The following is a 20,870-nucleotide window of genomic DNA, read 5'->3' as shown; positions in this document are numbered from 1 at the left end:
TGGGCAGGCAAGGTGTCAATGTAGCAAAGAGGGGGAATATTTTGAGGGGAACATTCTTACCAGAAAGGTAAGAAAGGTACTCTTTCCTGCAGAGGAGAGTACAGAAATGAGAAAAGAGGTAGGGGCATGGTAGGACCTTCACATATTAGGATGCCTTGCCTCCTCCTTGGGGCCAAGCCTTGGGGAGGGAAGCAGGGATGCAGTCAGAAAAATATGGAGAGACTAACAATATTGGGGCAAGTGACCTACTTTCCCCCATCTAACCTGGAGGAGGCTGAAAGCACCTAGGAGAAGCCCCACATTTGTCTTGGCAGCATGTCTCTCATGCTTGAGTGGGGTAGGGTGGTATTAGCAGAGGAGGGACCTTGGTGGACAGTGAGGTGATATATCTCTGTAGTCCCACATGCTCTGCTGAAGGTCAGGGATCACCGGCAATGCAGAGTCCTGAGGTTTGGAAATGGAGGCCAGTGAGATCACGTGGTTTGATTTCTAGGGGCAGTGGCTGTGTCAAGGTCCTCTGGCTAGAGATGCCACCGCATGCCAATAAACAAACTCGACCAGGGGTGACTGGGGGCAACTGGGGTTACTAGCACAGACTAAACAGACCACCAAGACCAGAGTTCACCGTGCTATTTCCCACACCCACAGCCACATAGCAATGATACCTCCACCAACCAGAGACCCAGGTGCTGTGTCGGGAGAGTACAAGAATCCAGAATATGCTCACTGAGTGTGTAAGTCCAGTCTTTTCCTCCAAATTCTATAGAGTTGGGAAGAAAATTGATTGCCTATAAAAAAAAACACACACAAAGAAGCTGCATATTTTTGCATGTCTGATTGCGTGTGGATCAATTGGTGACTGCCTTGCACTTGAATAGAATATTTTATATTTTGAATTTTAGTATTTCACAAAATATTTAATATTTTGAATTTTAGCCCCGGTGACAGAGTTAAGGAGAGGTCAGGCTGAGCGTCCCCTATGTAGTAGCTGAACAGCATCTTCCCACAGAGAACCTCCGTGGACCAGATAAATTACGGATTCCTGCATGGTGAATGTTTGGCTGCCCTCTGCATCACACTTTCCAAGGGACGGGAGATAAACCACCGGTGAGAGCCAAGATGATTTCAGGTTGTGTGTGAACACCGTCAATTAGCACTGAATCACACCCAAAGTATCTCATTTCCAGTTTCTCAGCCCTTCTGATCACATAGGAGCGAGGTAGGGTGGTGTTCCTGTCTGTGACCTCTTGAGCACTTTCCAGTTCTCCTCCTTGAGGAAGGGAGAGCAGACTTTGAACTCAGAGTATCTGCGGCCTTCTGTCCCCAGGCTGTTCTCCGTGAGACAGCCCCTGCGGCCCTTCCACAGAAGTCACCTCGCGCCCCTTCTCTACGTGAGACCCTCCCATATCTCCCCATTTAACTCACCCGGAAAGCGCAAATCCCTTCCCTCCTGGAACTGACGCTTCACACTGCGGCCCCACCCTCTCTCCTCCACACCTCCCCTTCCCTTCTTGCAGCCGCCTCCTGTTGGTCTCGAATATTCTTTCCGATAACCAGCCCAGCTCACAGTCTTTATCTGTCAGGACTTGATTCAGCTGCCCCTTTGACAGCGAGGACCCTCTGCTTATACTAGGATACGTAGCAAATCTTGCAAATCTCTTCTACTTTCCCTCTGCTTTTTGCGTATGTGTGTGCACAATGTATTTTACTTACTTGGATTTTTTTTTTGTAATTTTGTCATTTTAAAAAGTAAATCGGTCATTCTTATTTCCTGCCTCTCGCATTTCAATGTGAGCTCCATGAGGGCAGAGTGCCTGTCTATTTTGTTTACTGCTGGATCCCCCATGCCTAAAACAGGGCCTGGTATATGGCAAATGCTCCTACGCTATTTACTAATTGAATGAATGAGGTCTCAGCTTGCTCCTACTTGTTACTATCATGTCTTCCCTCTCTCAATGTCTCATATTGTAATTCTCTTTCCTTTCCTGGCAAAGGTAAACAACAAAAAACCCTGCAAGATGCTATTATTCTTCCTTTCTCAACTTCATGGAAATTCTGAGATATATATATATATACACATATATATATATAATATTATATATTATTATATATAATATAATTTATATATGTATTTACATTATAGATCACATATGTCCTAATAAACCCATCACAAATTGAAAATATCGTTAAGTCTAAAAAGCACATAACACCCCAACCTACCGAACACCACAGCTTAGCCTAGCCTACCTTAAACGTGTTCAGAACACGTACCTTTGCCTACAGTTGGGCAAAACCACGTAACACAAAGCCCGTTTTAGAATACAGTGTTGACTGTCATGTGTAATTTATGAATACTCTGCTGAAAGTGAGAAGCAGAATGGCCGTTGTAATTTTATCACTGTCATTTTATTATGCAAACTATAATTTCATCGCTGCAGTCGTATCATCGCTGACCCTGGTGATCGCGTGGCTGACCGGGTGCTGGGGCTCGCTGCCCTGCCCAGCGTCACCGGAGAGGATCACACTGTGTATCACCAGCCCAGGCAAAGATCAAAATTCAGAATTCCAAGTACGGTTTCTATTGAAAGTGTGTCATTGTCACACTCTCGTAAGGTCAAAAAATCATGAAGTCAAGCCATCGTAAGTCAGGACTGCCTGTCTTATTTCCTTCCAGATGGGAGATTTGGGGTGTAGGGTGTCAGGGGAAGGGAGTGTGGGATGCCCTGGGCCTAGCTGGTCTCCCTTTTCCCCAGCTCCCATTCATTTTCCCTCCCTCCTCACCTCCTTGCTCCCCCCGCCCCCCACCCGTTCTTCCCCCGAAGTGTGTGGTGAGCTCCTGGCCTCAGCAGATTGCACATCTGGGCAGGGAGGCCTGGGCCCCAGGCGGGGGGTCCCAGCTTCGCCCCACCACCTGCCTGTGTGATGCAGGGAGCCGGGGCCAGGCTGCTGCCCCTGGGGGCTGCGATGCCCTAGCTGAGTGGTAGTGACCCCAGGTCCCTGGAGTGGGGAGTGGGCACCACGGGGGGCCCCACAGGCCCAGGTCCACCCAGCCCCTCCCTGCTGGCGACCGGTTTGCACTGTTTCCTCTCGTCACCACAGCATCGAATCGGGTTGTCAGGGAGCTACAAAGGAACATTCTGGTGAGAAAGAAGCTCTCCAGAGCGTGGGTGGCAGCAGTCAGTCCTCGAGGACAACACCCTGATCTGGGCCCGACCGCCCCTCCCACACCCCCAAAGGAGCCACACAAGGAGCTGGCCTCCGAGGGGCTCCCTTGGGAATCCCCACCAGTGCTTGCCCACACGGGCACTCCGGCCCCAGGAGCCCCCTGAGGAAGAGGTTCTTGCTGCTGGATTTGTGGGCTTCTCGAAGCCTTGGGCAGGGGTGAGGGGGTGGGGAGGTATTTGTGTTATAAGAAGACACCTGGTTTTCTTCAAGGGTCAGAAGAGATTGGTGGCTGAGTGATTCTGTTGTCCTGGGGGGGAAGGCTGCAGGAGGGCCTTGGTCACCCCGGGAGGTGGAAGGAGAGAGGCCCGGGCCAAGCCCTGGGGCCTGGGCTGCTGCTGTCGGTCGCCCTGCCTTCAGCACAAGGTGCGAACTCCAGGAAGGAATGCCACCCCGTCCAGGGGCCAGCCCCCAATAACAGGGTTGGATGGGACAAGGCTTGGGGTGCCCAGTTAGGCTGTAAGACTGCCGCTCGGTCAGTCTTTGCAAAGCGTGCGTCCTTTCTCCTCATCCTCTCCCCCCACAGAAAGGCCTTTCTTTTCCCTACTTTACAGATGAGAAGACGGACTGGAGCAAAGCAGGCGGTGGGACAGCCTTGCAAGCGTAGGTCTCATGGTCTAGATGTGGGGTGTTTCCCAGTCCCTCCCAGCAGCCGGGTTCCTTAAAAACGAGCTGCCCGAGTCTGAGGCCTGAAACCACGGGGCCTACTGATGTGGCTGCGGACTGCAGCTCTCGGCCGGCTAGAGAAGGGCCAAGGGGAAGAGGAACCCCCTGCCTGGAGGACCTCAGCGTGTCTCAGCCATGCCGAGTATTTACATGTGTTCCCCACACGCTCTCCATGGCAACTGGCCGAGGTGCAAAAATGCTCGGTCGGTATTTGGAAGAGGACGGGAAGAGAGCGCGCCAAGATCCTCTTTCCCCCAGCGAGCAGGGCTATTTCCATCCTTGGGCTTCGTGACTCTCCTCCCAGCAGCCCTTTGGCAGGGAGGCCTCAAGCAGCAGGGAGCCAGTGAGTCAGCCCAATAGGCCTCTGAGCCTTGCAGGCCGAAGGACCTCATCTCCTGCTCCCTCTTCCAGGCAATTATGCTCGGAGTCAGGAAGGGATTTTGTTATTAAGAAGTCTCGGTGGTAAGGAGCTGAGAGGTTGCGGTTTCCAGCTTTTAACCACAACATTTAAGGCGTGTCTCCATTTTTCTTATGGTTTCCAGGGCACATCATTATCTAATTCTCCCTGAAGACCCAACATTGCTTTATGGTGCATGTATATCAGCGCGCCGAGGCTCAGGGCCAGCACCCAGTATCTTTCTCAGAACCCCCCACCTCCCTCCTCTTCCCGCATCGTGCCTTGAGATTGCCCCTTCTGCCCTTTCTAACTCAGACGCTATGTGGGAATCTGTGGGCAGGCAGGAGGGCCACGTGGCCCTGATGAAAACTGTAATTTAACGGGATATTTGAACTCTCGGCACACCAGTTTGGGACTTAAATGACTTATGCGGTGTTTGTGAGTGCCTTGTGTGTCCAAAACATCATTCTATGTGCTTTGGGAGAAACCAGGGTAGGGATGACTCCCAAAGATCCTACAAGCTAGTTTGGCCAAGCTCTTATGTGGCATTGAGCGAAACGGTACGTGCTAAACATGGGACCGACACATCTCGTAAAGCCCATATGGAAAAGAAAGCCCCGAAGCAAATGTGCCAGGTGGGGCTGGATTCCTGGGCAAGCAACTGGGGCAGTTGTCTAAGACTCATGCTCAAGGGGCCTGGCTTGACTTTAACCTGAGACATTGCTGCGGTCTTGCATTTCTTAATTTTTATCTTTGAATTTGTGTTCATAGATGAAGTGTGATGGGACAATGGAGCTCAGCTCACTGGTGGTCCAGCAGCCCAGCTCCAGCCCCTAGTGACCCAGACCTCGCTTGACTTGCCCTTCCCCTCCCCCATTCCATGACTGTGGCCTCTCTCACCCAGGTCGGCTTACCAGGTTTTACCAGCGGGCAGGAGACCCCATTCTCCCTTCTGCTCCCAGTAGGAGACCTAGGGGAAGATGCAGGGAGGGATGACCCCATGGCACATGGTCACAGCATTCAACCTGGTGGGGTCCTCTCACCTACCCCCGTCTGTGTCCCTGGAGTGGGCTGGAGGTTGATACCTCCTGGAGGTTGGGGTGACAGGCAGTGGGGAGGAGAGATCCTTGACTTCCCTGCTGCATGTCCACGGTGCTCCTGAGCCCCACAATTCTGGAGCCAGACCAGACATACTCCAGCGACTGCCTGCTGCACACAGTCTGAGCAGGTCTTGAATAGCTGTCATAAATAAAGCCCATCCTGACTTCCTGCCAGTTCAATTATAGCAAATTATATTCTGTTCCCCAGAACCCATTTAAACCATAAGAATACCAAAACGGATTGTGAAAGTGAAATGTGAGTCCTATGAGGTCATCTCATAAGTGCCTTTAATATATTTGCTATTTGTAATACATTAATATAATCATGAACCTGATCTTACTATACGTATAAAACGAGTTCCACATCCTAAGCTCTTGTTTATTGTGGAAAACCGAGCACAGTGCACAATTTACATCATACGTGTGCCACGTGTGAGATTTTCCTGGGGAGACTGGACTGGCTGAAGCTTTGTTCTCTAAACTTGGGCAGACATTTTAAGTGTTGAAAAGTGGCATTTTGATGATGATTTCTTTCAACGCTCTTCTAGCTTTGGAAAGGAAGAGTTACAAATAACAAGGCACAAGATTGCCCTCAGAGGTATATTTTTAGCAAAATAACACCTTGTAAGTTTTCCTCTTGTGCTCGACAGCTAGGCGGCTGCATAGGCGGTCTGTCCAAGCCGACACACGCTCCCTGGGAATCTGCCATGGTCGAGTCCACCCCTAGGCTGTGGGCAACGTGGAGGGTGTAGAGATAAATAAGAGGGCCCCTGCCTCAAAGATAGAAGCATATCAGCCGGGGAGGAGACATAAATTTGTAGCTGCAGAAGGGAGCCGGCCAGGATCTTCTGGGCGCCTGGCAGGCCTCTCCATGGCTTGCTCCACCCTGAGCACCGTGTTGTCAGCAGAAGGCTGTTGGCTCAGGCTGACTGAGGACAGGGCTTGATCACTCGCAGGCCATTGGGACTTGCTGTCCACAGCCTGACACTTAGAGAACCTTGCTTCCTATTCTCTCCAACATCGCCATTGCTTTTGGAAAAGCACCATTTCTGGGGTCCACAGGAAGATTATCCTGTGGAAGACCCTGGAAATAATTAGCTTATAAGTAACCAATGTTATTTGTTGCTACAAGTGAGGCACCATGCTGTAGCCCATGAATATAGTCCTTCCCTTCCAGTCATGGTAAATTAGAGGAGGTGTGCATTTGCAAATGGCAAAACAAAATACACACTGAAGTTGGGCGCAGGGAAGTGACAGTTGAAAGACTTAACCTTAATTCGCAGCTCTGATTAGCTGACTCAGTGGCTGTAGGTAAACCCCATGACTTCTCTGGGCTTGGGTTTCTTTATTTGTAAATAGGTTTGTGGCTGCGGGGAAAGAGGTTGTCTATTTGGTTTCCAAGTTACCTTTCTGTTTTAAAATTGCCTCTCTCTTTGAACTTTCTAGAAATAATCTGCTCCATAGGCAAGATTCTCTTTGACCCGTGTGTGGATTTTCTAGGGCTGCCATGGCAAGCGGCCACAAACTGAGCGCCAAAGCAACAGAAATGTGTTGTCTCACAGTTCTAGAGGCCAGAAGTCTGAGATCAAGGTGTTGGCAGGTTGGTTCCTTCTGACGGCTGTGATAGCCTGCCTGTTCCTGGCCTCTTCTCTTGTTTCTGGTGGTTTGCTGGCCATCTTTGACCTCCCTTGGCTTATACAGCTCTGTCTTCATGTTCAAATGGTTTTCCTGGGTGCCTGTATGTGCAAATTTCTCTTTTTATATGATACTAGTCTAATTGGATTAGGTCATATACTTCAGTATAGTCTCATCTTAACTAGTTGTATTTGCAAAAAGCTTATTTTCAAAAAAGTTGCATTCTGAGGGCTAGGACTTCAACCTATAAATTTTTAGGGGATACAATTCAACCCATAACAATAAGCCATTTTACTCATTTCTACCTTAGAATCTTTGGTCCATCCTTATTCAATATGATAAATCTTTTTCATTTCAGGTGCCAGCTCTGATCAATTGGAGTGATTACCCAGAGCGTTGCAAAGAAAAGGGTGGGGAATTGACATCCAAGATTAATGAGAAAGGTGATTGGAATTGCTTCAGATTTTTTTAAGGGTCAGGATATAAGAAATAGGGGCTTTTCATGTATCTGCTCACCCAAGGAGAAGACTTCAAAATCCTGCTGCTCATTCCTAAAGGAGGGACCTCACCAAAGAGTGAAAAACCTGCAAAAGAACTGCTTTTTTTTTTTTCAGATCTCTTCAGTTGAGATGATTCTCCAAAAGGTAGTTGCCAGTTTGCAACCTTGATGCATGCAATAATCCTTGTAGGGCATTTTAGTCTACCCCATGAGAATGATCAAATCTGCAATAGGGCTCAGCTGGTCCAGGATGGGAGTTGAAGGGAGTAAAACTTTCAGAAAGGCATAATCAGTCTGGGCTTCCTGAATGATTTCACTATTGAGATTGAGAACTTGCTTTGGCTAAAGAGTGGCCACTGGAACCAGATAGGAAATGAGCTTCTGGAAGCACCAAAAATGAATCCTCACTCCCACTTTTGACACCTACTACATCCAAATCACCAGATGATGACAACTGCTGTAGAAATCTAAGCAAGTGGAAGGATGCCCAGCTTGGTACGAGAGCCAGAGATGGAGAGTGACAAGAAGCTGGTTGTCTGTGTCATTGTGGATATAAAGTAATTTCAGGACACAGAGGGGAAGTGGCTGGGGACCCTCAAACCAGCTTTGATTCTCCAGGGAAGTCCTTCCTTTTTGCTCCATCTTCTGAGGTTCTTGAGGAAAGCCTAGCAGACCAACCAGGGTCAAAGCCTGCTCAACACCAGAGAGCATTTCAGTTGAGGCTTTTGATCCTAAGACATTCATCTGAAGTATGACTATCATTGATTTGAAACCTTTCCCATCATGTGAGGGAGTCAGGATCACATCCAGGCACTGTTTCAAATGTTTCCCACTGGTGAAGACTACATCCTGTAACATGGTGTGGTGGGACTGATTGCATTCATGCCCATTTTCATGCCTCTCCACATCTCCCCTTTACTAGTGTACTCTCACACTGACTCTTTGTTTAGTTATATAATCAACTTTGACCCCAACAGAGGCTTGAAAAGCAGGGATCTATTTCTGCTTTCCCTCTTTAACCCTAGCCCTCATCATGAGAACATGCCCAACCTCATCTGCTGGAAGTAAGTCAGAAACACATGGAAGAGAGCCAAGTCATCCCATCAAGGCCATCCTAGACCAGTTATCCCCCAGTTACCTAACAAACTAACCATAGGCACGTGAGTGAGCCTAGCCAACATCAGCCAAGCCCAATCCAGACCAGTAGAACCATCCAGCTGACCTGTAGACTTGTGAGAAGCAAGGAATGGCTGTTATTTTAAGCTTCTGGATCTGGGAGTGGTTTGTTATGTAGCAGCAACTAACTGCCACGTCTGATCTCTGAGCTAAAGAGGAAGAGGAAGAGATTAGGTATACACTGCGTCCACTGCTGGAATTTAGTCATGACTAGGAAACTCTGAGGAACTGATAGGGCAGGTCTGTTAAAAGGTTATTTGCATGGGGTGCCTCCCAGGAGAGAAGTCATCCCAAGGGAAGAACAAGTCAAGCAGAGAAGCTTGGCCTGGGAACAAAGATTTAGTCATCAGAGGCTGAGAAAATCCACCCTGGTGTCTATTATTCTAATGGGTCTTCTGGCTACAGATCAACGGACTCTTGTCTGACTTCTATGGTAGAGGGTACAGGAAAGGTACAGGCAAAGGATTATTTCACTAACGGCTCTCTAGGACACTGATGCACAAGCTCCTCAGCTTTGGGCTCCTTGAGGAAAATTGTAGAGCTCAAGTAGCAAGAGAGGATCTATGTGAACAAGGCACAAATTTGGTATCCAGAAGACCTCCGTCAAAGATCGAGTACCCAGAAGAAGACTAAGTCGCATCTGTCTAAATCACTACCTTAATTCACGATTTCATTCTTTTATGCATTCAACAAGCACTGAGGGCTACTCAGACTTTACCATTCTGAACTGGGTTACACTGAAGGGAGATGAACACATCCATAAGGTAGGGTCTCTCCCTGTAAGGAGCACACAGGCTGGCTTACGTTTAAAACTAGGCCTTATCTCATGCACTCTGATTGATTTGTAATGGCTGCTGAGAGCATCTCTTGAGCATTTGAGAGGTCACCTCCTGATTCCGAGGAGTGCTGTGATTGACTAGCAATGTCAGCTCTGGCCACGTATTCGTAATCCTGGTGGTTGAGTTTTCTGTCCTGGCTCCAAGCAGCATTTAATTGTAGACCCAAGACCCATGTAGGCCTCCTGCATGCATTATATGTAAAATCCATCTGCCACAGCCTGTTCCTACCTTAGCAAGGAGACAGGGGCTGAACGGACACTGAGGAAGGTGGGTCTGAGTTAGCATTCTTCTTATATGACAAAGGGGCATGATATTTCCTCTCTTACCTATTTCTGCTCCTTCCCTGCAAGTCAGAGATGTAATCCCCAAAATAGGGATGAGGTGGAGTGGAGTATGGAGTAGAAACTTATGCACAGGGACAAAAATCACTCCACCTCCCTCCAGCAGAGGGATAAAGGGCTTGAGGATGTCTGAGACCGTAACCCAGCCTTGAAAATAAGCACTGAAATGTTACCAGCCCATACTTGGCATCATATGGGCTATAAAATAAAGAAAATCCCACCAGTCCAGTTTCTTGTATCTACTCAGTATGAACATGGTTAATCTCTTGACAGCCTTAGCAGGCTGTGAGAACAGGAGAGTGTCAGGTGGAGTTCCTGGTGGGCATCTAAGGAACACCGTGGATGAGTCCTCAGGAGCTCAACTGAGGAGCTCAGCCTGGATTTGGATGCACAATCCTTAAACAACTGTAGGGGAGACAAAAATTTTAGAGTCACTACTAAATTCACTGTTCCTAAAGATCTGTTTGTTTTGTGAGCCACCTAGAACTCAAAAGGCTAAGTACTTACTAAGTACATATGGCTCTCATAGTCTGTAAGACCTGCCTCAAATCTCTGGTCTGCCATTCTCTAATGGTGGGACTTCGGGTAAATCCCTTAACCATTTTTTGTCTGAAAAACAGGGATTACAACAGTACTTATTCTCAGGGTTTTTGTTCAGATAGAATGAGCATGGGAAGTACTCAACAGAATGGCTGTGCTAAGTACTCAACAAATGATAGCCATAATTATTAGCAATTAAGTTCTGGATTCTTTTGGGGTGTCTCCTGCACCCCCGTTATGCCTTCTCCCTTCTACTCACAAGTGGTATCGGGCTCCAGCCCCATGCGGCCAGAAGCTGTGGGCACAGGCACTCAGTGGGCCTGGGTCTCCCCTCTTCTCAGCCTCTCCTCAAGCTGTCCTGCCAACACAGGCCACGGAGCAGTGCACAGGTTTCCAAAAGGAGATGCTGGCTCTCAGCAGCTCGGTTCCCATTTTCAGGGCTCTTTGGGCATGTGTCGTGCCAGACAAAGCCATGTGTGTGTGTGAGGCCCAGGCCCTGTGGCACTGCCTAGAGAGAGGGACCGCAGGGGAAGAAGACACAGAGCTCCTGTTCCAGCCAAAGGCAACAGCACCCTGGAAGCCACAGGGCCTCTGGCCCGGGACTGTTTACACTCTCTGAGGACAGTGCCTGCTGCCCAGAGCGGGATTCCAACACCGAAGCCACAGCGCCTGAGCAGAGCCACGCCTGCCAGACTGCCTCCCTGGGCCGCAATGACCTGGTCACCTGGCGCGGAGAGGGTGTTGGGGGACAAGCTTTAGAGAGAAAGCCCCTGGGAGAGGGAGGTAGGAAGGAGGCCTTCTGGTTCTTACTCTCTGGGCTGCCGTTTCCTCTACTGTTGGGGAAAACAAGATAAGGAAACAGAGCACCTGACCCAACGTGTGGTAGAGCGGGATTTGACGGGCAAGTCTCTGCTTCAACACTGCCATCCACCTGCATATGCTTGGGCAGGTCCCATAGCCTCCCTGCGTAGCCTCCACTTCTATATCTGCAGAATGGGGACTGCCACAAGGTTGACGGGAGGAACACACGAGATAATTATGTCTCCACCTTTTTAAGGCAGACAAGTATGTACACAAATATTTCTTTCACTTATTTGTCTTCCTGTGCCTCCTTTTCCCTCTATGTTGCCTCTTTCCCACCTCTCATTTATTTCCTTTTTTCTCCCCCCCTCCCCATACTTTACCTTAGGCTAGGGATTTTCAAGACATTTCCACCAAAATGTCCCTACCAGCCAACAAGAATAAAAAGGACTTAGCTTAAAGCGCTCAATACAAGTGTGAGATTTCATTGGCATTTGGATGGTGGACATGGCGCTTGGCTCCATGATCCATCCACGTGTGGCGGTTTCCATTCTCAGTTGAAAACAGCAGAGCCCGTTTCTGCTAATTCAGACACAACGAGACATCAGGGCAACTGTGGATTTTGAGGGCAAATCAGAAAGTCATGCCCTCCACGCATAGGAAACCTGTCCAAACCACCTGGCAGGGGCTGCCCCAGTGAATCCCCATTGGCATCAGCCTTGAACGCAAACACCGTAGCTCATTCCAGATGGGGCTTCTCTCTCTGATCCCACTGGGGATGACACCAAAGATCCAGAACTACCGCACGTGGAAAAGGATGCCTCTGCCCCCTTGCTGCCCAAACGTGGATTCCTCAAGGCCCCCTTCCCTGGATGGCTTTCTGCGGAGTCTTGTGTGAGTGTGCGGCCTATGACGTGACCAGCAGCCTTGCTACAAGGGAAGACGGAAGAGTGGATTCCAGCAGGACTCGCAGTACAGGACATTTTCCCGATAGAGAAACACTGGAAATGGGCATCAGTGGGCCTCACTGATACGTTATATACCGTAACATTATTTTTTAGCTATCGGTCTGCAAGTGAAAAGAATGTTCCAGAAACATATGGTCTGTTTTCCTAAACTTCGTGTCCCTGTCATTGTCCACATAGTCCCAGGGAACAGGTACTCCAGTTTGAGAAGCCAGGCCCTGGGCCCTTCCAGAGGCATTGCCCAGCCTCATTAAGTAAGTATACCTTCGGTTAAAGATGAGTCATCAGCCCCAGAAGGAGGGCCCAGTTTCCATCTCCTAAAAATGGAAGCACATTTGAAATGTTTTGAGTAACGCCAGCTATGTAACTGTCCTATTGGGCCCACAGAGCTGACTTCCCTTGCCCGCCCCAGTCCCGCTGTGAAGATCATCTGACGTTCCAGTCGATGTTGGCTTCTGTGGCTCCCTCCCATCCACCCCTTCCCAGGCACCCTCTCGAGTAGAGGCAATTGGGGCCCATGCAGCACATCTTCTGTTCAGTGTTGTTTTCAGGAAAGCATCAAGGGCCTCCTCTGTCACGGTCCGTGATTCCTCCTGAACATGGAACCTACTGGAAGAAAGTCACAACAGGCCTGGCATTTTTCTCAGAGCTCTGACTTTTCCTACATATGCATTCTACAGTTGCGTCATCTTCATTAGCAGAAAGCCCCAAGGCCGTAGCTGGATCTCCCCGAGAAGCAAAACACAGATTCCAATTTCCCTGTGGCTGAAGGTAGTAACGTTGGCGTCATGAAGGTTAGCGTCCTCTGTGCAAAACTACGGGCAGACATTTTCCTGGAAGCAGGGGCCTGTTGTTGTTTGGAACTGATTCTCTCTTGCAAACTCTCTCCAAGGAGTGGACTCTGAAACCACTGGCCAGTTTTCAAATATGTACATGCAGAATGAGAGGTATTTTTCCAGTTGGTCACTAGGAATAGAGCCCGGGCAGGAGCCCTAAAATTGGAAAGTACATTTCACTGCAGTTTTCCCCCCTAAAAATAGCAAGTTAGCTTTGCCATGCAAGAGGCAGAACTCGGGGCCCTCGTCTGGGAATAATAGGAAAGCTACCCTGGCTGGCAGGCCATCGGGTCTTACCCCGGTGGGACCTTGCGGCCCTGTTTGTAGGGGAGCCCCATCTCCTGAGGACTGACTTCAAGACCCCGGGCATGGCCCTCCTGCTGCCCAGCCCTGCCCTATTCCTCACGAAACACAGGACCCTTCTGTCTGTCATAGTCCTGTCCCACCCAACGGGGTTGCGAGGTTGCCAAAGCTTGCTTCTAGCACAGGCCTGGGGGCTCTAGCACCATGTGTATTAGCCCCCAGAGAAACCAGGGTTTGGGAAGAGGCAATAGATACTTGAGGTGATGCCAGTATATTTGCTGAATGCACAAGGATACGGGTGCAAATATTCTCAGCTGAATTTGCAACGTGACACGTGCTTCCTGAGAGTGCACCGGACAGGGTGGCAACAATGGGATGCACTTGACAGCAATAGATCATGTCCCACTGGTCTCACCTGCTACCACACACGTCAGCCCTTCTCGGAGTGTCACTAAAGTATTTCTGAGCTCTCTCGGGGTTTTATGAAAGGCTCTCATAAACAAGCCCTTGTCACTCCCAGTTGGTGCCTGCTACTGTCCCCTTGTCCACCTCTGGCCTCTTCCACTGGAGTCTCACGTCCGTGATTCTTCAGCCCACAGGGGCCAGAAGAACGAGCATGCCCAAGGCCACATCCGTGCGCTCGAGACCACCACGCAACTCCATGGCACCTGGCAACCTTTGCTGCTCGGGTTTTTCTCGTAGCTTATCTCTCCCCAGAGATCTTCCATTAAGCCCGTATGGGGTTGGGCTCACTAATATAGCCAAGTGACATCACCATACTGGATCCAGAATCATCCTGCCCTTCCCACAATGAATGCTTTGTTATCAGGCCAAGCTTCTCTGCCGACATTCTCTCTCTTTAAGGTTCCTGGACTGCTCTGCTGCTGACTTGCTGGGTGATCTTGGGCAAAGCGCTTAACCTCTCTGGGTTTCAGTTCACTTGTCTCTAAAATACAGGACAGGTGCTCGCTGGCTTCGGTGCTCCCCCATCCATTCCTGAACTTTTTTTTTTCATTGGAGTTCAATTTGCCAATATACAGCATAACACCCAGTGCTCATCCTGCCAAGTGCCCCCGTCAGTGCCCGTCACCCAGTCACCCCAACCCCACATGCACCTCCCTTCTCACTACCCGTTGTTCGTTTCCCAGAGTCAGGTGTCTCTCATGTTTTGTCACCCTCACTGATATTTTCACTCATTTTCTCTCCTTTTCCCTTATTCCCTTTCATTAATTTTTATATTCTGCAAATCCATTCCTGAACTTGATGGCTTTTGGAGGCACAGTGCCACCACCAACCAATACACAGGCAGGTAATACCTACTGCCATGCACTAAACATTGCCCAGCTGCTCTCTGGATAAGGAATTACTATCCTCTTTCTTCTCTCTGACAAGAAACAGACGTTTCTGATCATCACTTTGCTTAAAACCCTCCAATGGCTTCCTGTCATCCTGGGAAAAACTCCAGACTCAGTGGCATCCTACCTTGGTGACATCACCTTCTTTGGCCCCGGTTTAATACATTCCAGATGCACTGGCCTTCATTCTGTTCCTGGAACGTGCTACGTCCTTTACCTCTGGGCGTTTGCAAGTGCTCATTGTCATATCTGGACTGCTTTTCTCCCAGACCACCCATGATTGGCCCTTTTTATTATTATTATTTTTATTCAGGTCCCCAGGGAGCTTTGTCTAACATCCCTCTCACTCCTCCCAGCTTGCCCTAACCCAGGGCTTGGCAAACTATGGTCAGAAGGTCAGATCTGTTCACGCTCATTTACATACTGCCTGTGGCTGCCTTTGTGTTGCGGCTGCAGGGTTGAGCACTACCTACAAGAAGTAGCAACAGGGACCAGGTGGCCTGCAGAGCTGAAACTACCATCTGACCCTCAGTGGGAAGTTCGCCAGCCCCTGCCCATCCCCTAGCTTCTTTCATGCACGACACCTGTCAGTGTCTGAGTTGATGAGTCAGTCTGCTTCCTTGTTTTCCGTTCTTGTCCCTCACCTTGATAGTTGTGAGTGCCACGCAAGCCAGTAGATTCGTCTTTCCCGATCTGGGTGCTGTCCTCATCCCTTCGATAGCTCAGCTGGTAGAGTGGAGGACTGCAGTTGACTCCCTGGGTGCTGTCCCCACTTCTCAGCACACAGCCTGACTCAGAGCCAGTAAATAACAGTAGCCCAGATGGATGTAGGTCTATTTCCTTTCGCTTTATTGAAGCAACAATGAAGTTTAGCACGAGTCCCGAGATTACTCCCACCACCTCCATGGTCACCTCCATACCCCCATTATCGACTGCTGAGCTCCTCTCCGCTTCCACCTCTTATGCCATCCCTTTCTAATTTTGCCATGACAATCTGGGCTGCCAGTGTCTGCTTACCTTTTAACCTGCACTTTTTTTTTTTTTAAACTCAACTCTTGCCCTTGGGGAAGCCAGCAGCCCTCCAGGGAACAGCTCATTGCTAACCAAAGGGCAGCATTGCATTCCTCTCAGATATTTTGGGGTGGGGCTGAGGTGTGATGGACTTGTGAACTCAGATGCATTTTTGAGAGAGCTTCCTACCTTCTCATACTTGAGCTTTTCTATTTGGAGCTATTTGAAAAATGAATCCAGGTGCTAAGGGAGTGGAACTCAGGGGCCTGGAGAAGTCTGAATCTAAGGAGCACTGGAGGTCAGATATGGAGACAGATGCTCTTGAGAGTCATTTAGTACTTCTTGAATTTCTCCACCAAAGCCCACCTGGTGGCAGGTGAGAATGATGCCTTTCTTCAACAGAGAAACCTCACCTCCCTAAATTCACTTTATTTCAACCATACTTTGAAAACATTGTGCTCTATTTCATAATAAATTTTTAAAGACATAATGATTTGTTTTGCAAACCTTCAAGCAAAAGTCAAATGACCCACATCCTGCCATAGTTTTTTCCATCCCTAGCACATGTCTTGACTCTGTCCCAGCTCCTCTGGTACTAAGACAGCTTGGCAAGCATGGAAACTCCTGCTCCTTTCACAGGTTAAGAACACAGAAGAATTGAGAGAAGATCATAGAAGGGGAACCTCCCAACATTTAGGCCAACTCCTTACCTTCTTGGGAAGATGGGCTGTTCTGCAGTGGGATGAGGCATGTCCTGAATGCTCCCCATCTGCCCCTCCAGATCCACCTGCTGCCCTTGCCCACATGCTCTGGGATTCTGGAGGCTGACATGTATGTACAGCTTCAGCAGTGCCTCTTGCTCTCTGACTTGTGATCGATGGCTGATGGCAGACAAGGCCAAGGGAAAGGAGAGCAGGATGAGATAGTGTTTATTCCTCAGCACCCCACCAACCAGGCCTCAATAATAGTTGGGCTCCTCTATGGAAGCCAGCTCTCTCTTAGAGCTAGAGGCCCCACTAGGTTCCAGGAATGACTCCATTCTTCTTCTCTGTAGATGTAGGAGCGATGGTGACTTCCTCGTTCACAACCTCAGAGTGCCACACTTTTGTAAATAGTACCTTCACTGAATTCCCTTCAATCCCTTTGTTAGAGTGCCATTTGTTTTGTGCCAGGGCACTGGTAATAAATGGTACAGCAGAGGCCCAAGGAAATAGCCCCTCAAAATAGGATTCTGGGATTGAGTTGCGAACACATTTATTAAGCACACATAAAGCTATCTTGTGGGAGGAAGAGAGCTCTTTATTGTGGTGTGCTGTGGCCTTATAAATACTTATATCATTTCCACTGAGGCAGGGGATACGATGCAGTGCAGCTTTGTCTTGAGCTCAATGGCTTGTGGTTCTTAGTCACTTAGGTTACAATGATGATTATAAAGATGATGGTACAGGGTTGGCTAACTTTGGAGACCCTAAAAAAGCATTCACAAAGAAAAGAATAGGTTAAAATCTTTGAATATCGATCAGACTAAGAATGCAGTTAGAAAATCAGCAAGACTGTGTGATCCGAAAGGCACAAGTACTCTGCAAAAGCAAGTAGTTCAGTCCCCATGGCATTTATTCCTTCTCCTTGCAACCATACGTATGATTTCATGGAAATTTGTGGTGGTTAGTTAAAGAAGAAAAGACAATGACAGACCAAGTTTATGGATGGGTCTACATGAGATCCTGGCACCAACAGAAGTGCATGGCCACTATTACAGACATACGCATATCAAGAAGAGTGGTGATGAGAAATGCCATGAGTAGAATTTTTGACAGGTCAGGGGCTTGGAAAGAGTAGGACTGGAAGATTGGTGACAAGGAGGCTGGGGAGAGGCATGTGAATGGATCCCTGAGAACAGCCACACAGTGGGAGGATAAATGTGTCTTATATATTCTCACCGAGGACATTTACTGCAGATGAATCTCCCAGTAATCAACTAAACACAATGATCTGTCTGAGGGTTGTCAGTCTTTCTTTCAGATGACCTGGGCTTCATGTGAGAAAGGGTCATGGCAGCAGGAGTACATGACATAAGTGGGCCCAACAACATAAATGTCACCTTGCCAAGGCTGATAGAGCTATCACCATGGCCAAGACCACTCTGTTCCCCAAAAGAAACCATTATAAGCCTGTAATGTGGTTCCATTCCCGAGGGACCAGCCTGGTAGCAGGATGATCATATTGGGTCCCTTCTATTATGGAGAAGATAGGGTTTTGTCCTCATAGGAGAAGATACCCATTTCATTTACAGAGGGGTTTTTTCTTACCCTTAGTACTTTGCCAGCACTGTCTTTTGGGGTTGTATAGAGAGCTTTATTTATGAGAATGGTGTCCATATAACATTGGCTCCAAGCAAGGGAATCATTTTATAACAAAAGTATAACATGAGGTTCATGACTACAGAATTTACTGGTGTTTCCACACATCCCAACATCCAGAAGGAGCTGGCTGGGCGTATTATTTATTGATTGCTGCTTAACGAATAACTTCAAAACTTAGCATCTTAAAGCAACAAATATTATCTCCCAGTTTCCATGGGTCAGGAAAAGGGACATGGTTACCTGGGTACTTAGGGTCCCTCACAAAGCTAGAAGCAAGATGTTGGCCAAGACTGTAATCATCTCAAGACTTAACCAGGGGAGGAGTCACTCACCCACATGGCTCTTGGCAGGCTGCTGATCTCTGCTGACTATTGGCTGGAGATACCAGTTTCTTGCCATGCAGACCTCCCCTGAGTACAGCTTACGACAGACCAGCTGGATTCCATCAGAACAAGCAAACAGGAAAGCAAGAGAAAATAAGGAAGACAGAAGCCAGAGTCTTTTGTAACCTAATCTTAGAAGTGACATCCCATCCCTTTTGCTAAATTCTATTCATTAGAAGCGAGTCACCAGATCCTGCCCACATTCAAGGGGAAGGGGATACACAAGGGCATGAATACTTGGAAGCAGGGATCATTGGGGGTCATTTTAGAGGTTGCCTATCATACTGGAAATAATAGTAAGGTAGCCTGCTGAAGCCTCAGTTATGGATCTATCTGGTAGGCAACACCCTGTGAGGTTAGGGATGCTGTCCCACAGTCTGTAGCATCTGACTAAGAGCCAATGTGTGATTCCACCTCCCCCACCTGGAGAACGCACAGATCTGGAAACCCAAGGGTGGAGGTAAAGGTGTCCCCTCTCACTATTACAAGAAATAACCTATTTAGAAAAACTTTTGACTTCCTTCCCTGTGTCCTTGAGCTTAATAGGATTGGAAGTCCTAGGGCCCAAAGGTGGAGTGCTTCTCCCAGGGATCACAGCTATGGTTCTAATAAATCATAAGCTTGAGCTTGCTGCTAGCCATTATGGGAACCTCATATACCTGAACAAAGAGAGAAGAGAGTCACTGTATTAGTAAGGAAAAATTGGGGTGATGCTCTACAAGGGGGTCAAGAATGGTTATATTTGGGGATGCCTGAGTGGCCCAGTGATTGAGCATTTGCCCTCAGCTCAGGGCATGATCTCAGGGTCTGGGGATGGAATCCTGCATTGGACTCCCTGCGGGGAGCCTAATTCTCCCTCTGCCCATGTGTCTGCCTTTCTCTCTCTCTCTCTCTCTCTCTCTCTCTCTCTGTGTCTCTCATGAATAAATAAATAAAATCTTAAAAAAAAAAAAAAAAAAGAATGAGTCTGCTTGGAACTTGGGGAATTCCATACCAGGGCATCTCCTGGCACTCTTTGCCTTTTAGTTCTGATCATTGGATAACTGTGGCATCCAAATGAAGAGAGCCCTACCCAGGCTGTGGCGATGAAGGTTTGGGTCACAAATGTAAAGGACTTCATCTAAACATGGCACTGGCAGAGGGCCTGGGAAGCATAGAACGGGCGGTAGGAGGAAATGATAGTCATTGCCTTAGACTTAATGGCTAGGTATAGAATTGGGATCTTTAGAAGCTAATTTTATATCAGTTGTTTCTTTGCTTCTACTTTCCTCCACTACCTTATAGGAAAAACTCTGGTGGGAACTAAAGTTTGAGATCTCAGGTGACAGTGTGACTGAATTCGTCACCCTCAAATGATACAATCATTGAGGGACTTTGAAGTTTCTGAGGGACCACAGGGGTGGCTGAGATGGAGAGTTTTGATTTGCTTCTGCAATCCACTCTACCATTCTCCATCTGTCTCTGTGCCCTGTGAGACTGATATCCACAGACCACATCACCTGGGTTTTCTCACCTCTGGATTCCAAGAGGCCCTGGCGGGACTGGTGGGGTGGAGAGAGATCAATACCATTATTTATTCCCCGAGTTCTCTTCATGTCAGGTTGCAGATTGACAGTGATTGTGCTTTCTGCCCAAGATTGGCTTTCTGTGTCTTAGCTTGAGTTTCCTTGAAAGCAGCACCTGAGAAAAGAACTTGAGTGTTGGTGGTTTACTTGGGAGTTGGTCCCAGACAGCAGAAGGAAGGGAGAAAAGCCGGTAAGTGTGTATTAATAATCTGGTTTTTGCCGTGGACAACTGGGGCTCAATTACTTTGAGGACTCTCTGAGGAACGGTTAGCATATGCCTCGGAAGGATTTCTTCAGAGGCCAAGGAGTTTGGCCATTTTTTCATTGAATCCTATTCATTACAGATTGAAATTGCCCCTAGAAACACAAATTCCGTGAATTTCTGAGTTTCTATATACCTGTGTTGACTAAGTGACTTTTTGCACCTTGGAGAAAGCCCGGAGCAGCAAAGCAGAGAAATTCTTTGAAGAGTCTTTGTCCTTGATGTGGGACCCTGGTAAAGTGCATGGACCACCAACCACGTGGTGCTAAAGCCTGGTGGATTGTATCTAGGGTGTGGTAGTCACTGCTCACCCTCACTCTTGCAGCTACAGGACCCCACGGGGCTGGCTTCTTCCCTTTCCCCCTTCAGATCTAATCATCCTAACACCTTCTTGCCCTATAACCCCAGGATGCTTCATTATCCCATGTTTGTCTCCACTTAGGAGATCTACACCTTTGTAAATAGCCCCCCTGAAAACTCTCTTTGATCACCCTTGTGAGTGGCCATCTGTTTGGTGCCAAAACTCTGGCAGGTAGAATGAATGAGTCTCAGGAAGTGAAAACCCAGACAACGAGTCTAGACAAGGTCTAGTATTTCTGCAGCCACCCGCC

At 48.3% G+C, this 20,870-nt stretch overlaps 1 protein-coding gene across 2 annotated transcripts in view; it reads left to right on the top strand.

Moving 5' to 3' along the window:
- The window catches only part of PDHX (pyruvate dehydrogenase complex component X), a 174,637-nt gene that overhangs the window by 132,395 nt on the left and 21,372 nt on the right, over positions 1 to 20,870 (top strand). Inside the window, exon 13 of one of the 2 annotated variants that reach the window (XM_041723352.1) lies at positions 7,379 to 7,406. The exons of the other annotated variant lie outside the window; for it this stretch is intronic. Coding sequence (XP_041579286.1) covers positions 7,379 to 7,391 — 13 coding nt within the window. The 3' untranslated portion in view covers positions 7,392 to 7,406. Of the gene's footprint in view, positions 1 to 7,378; positions 7,407 to 20,870 lie in introns of those variants that run through there. 2 annotated transcript variants of the gene reach the window in all.

This window comes from Vulpes lagopus, chromosome 11 (assembly GCF_018345385.1).
Source record: "Vulpes lagopus strain Blue_001 chromosome 11, ASM1834538v1, whole genome shotgun sequence".
In the NCBI taxonomy this organism is placed as follows: domain Eukaryota; kingdom Metazoa; phylum Chordata; class Mammalia; order Carnivora; family Canidae; genus Vulpes; species Vulpes lagopus.
The sequence above is the reverse complement of the archived record's forward strand: the minus strand, read 5'-3'. Positions and strand labels throughout refer to the sequence as shown.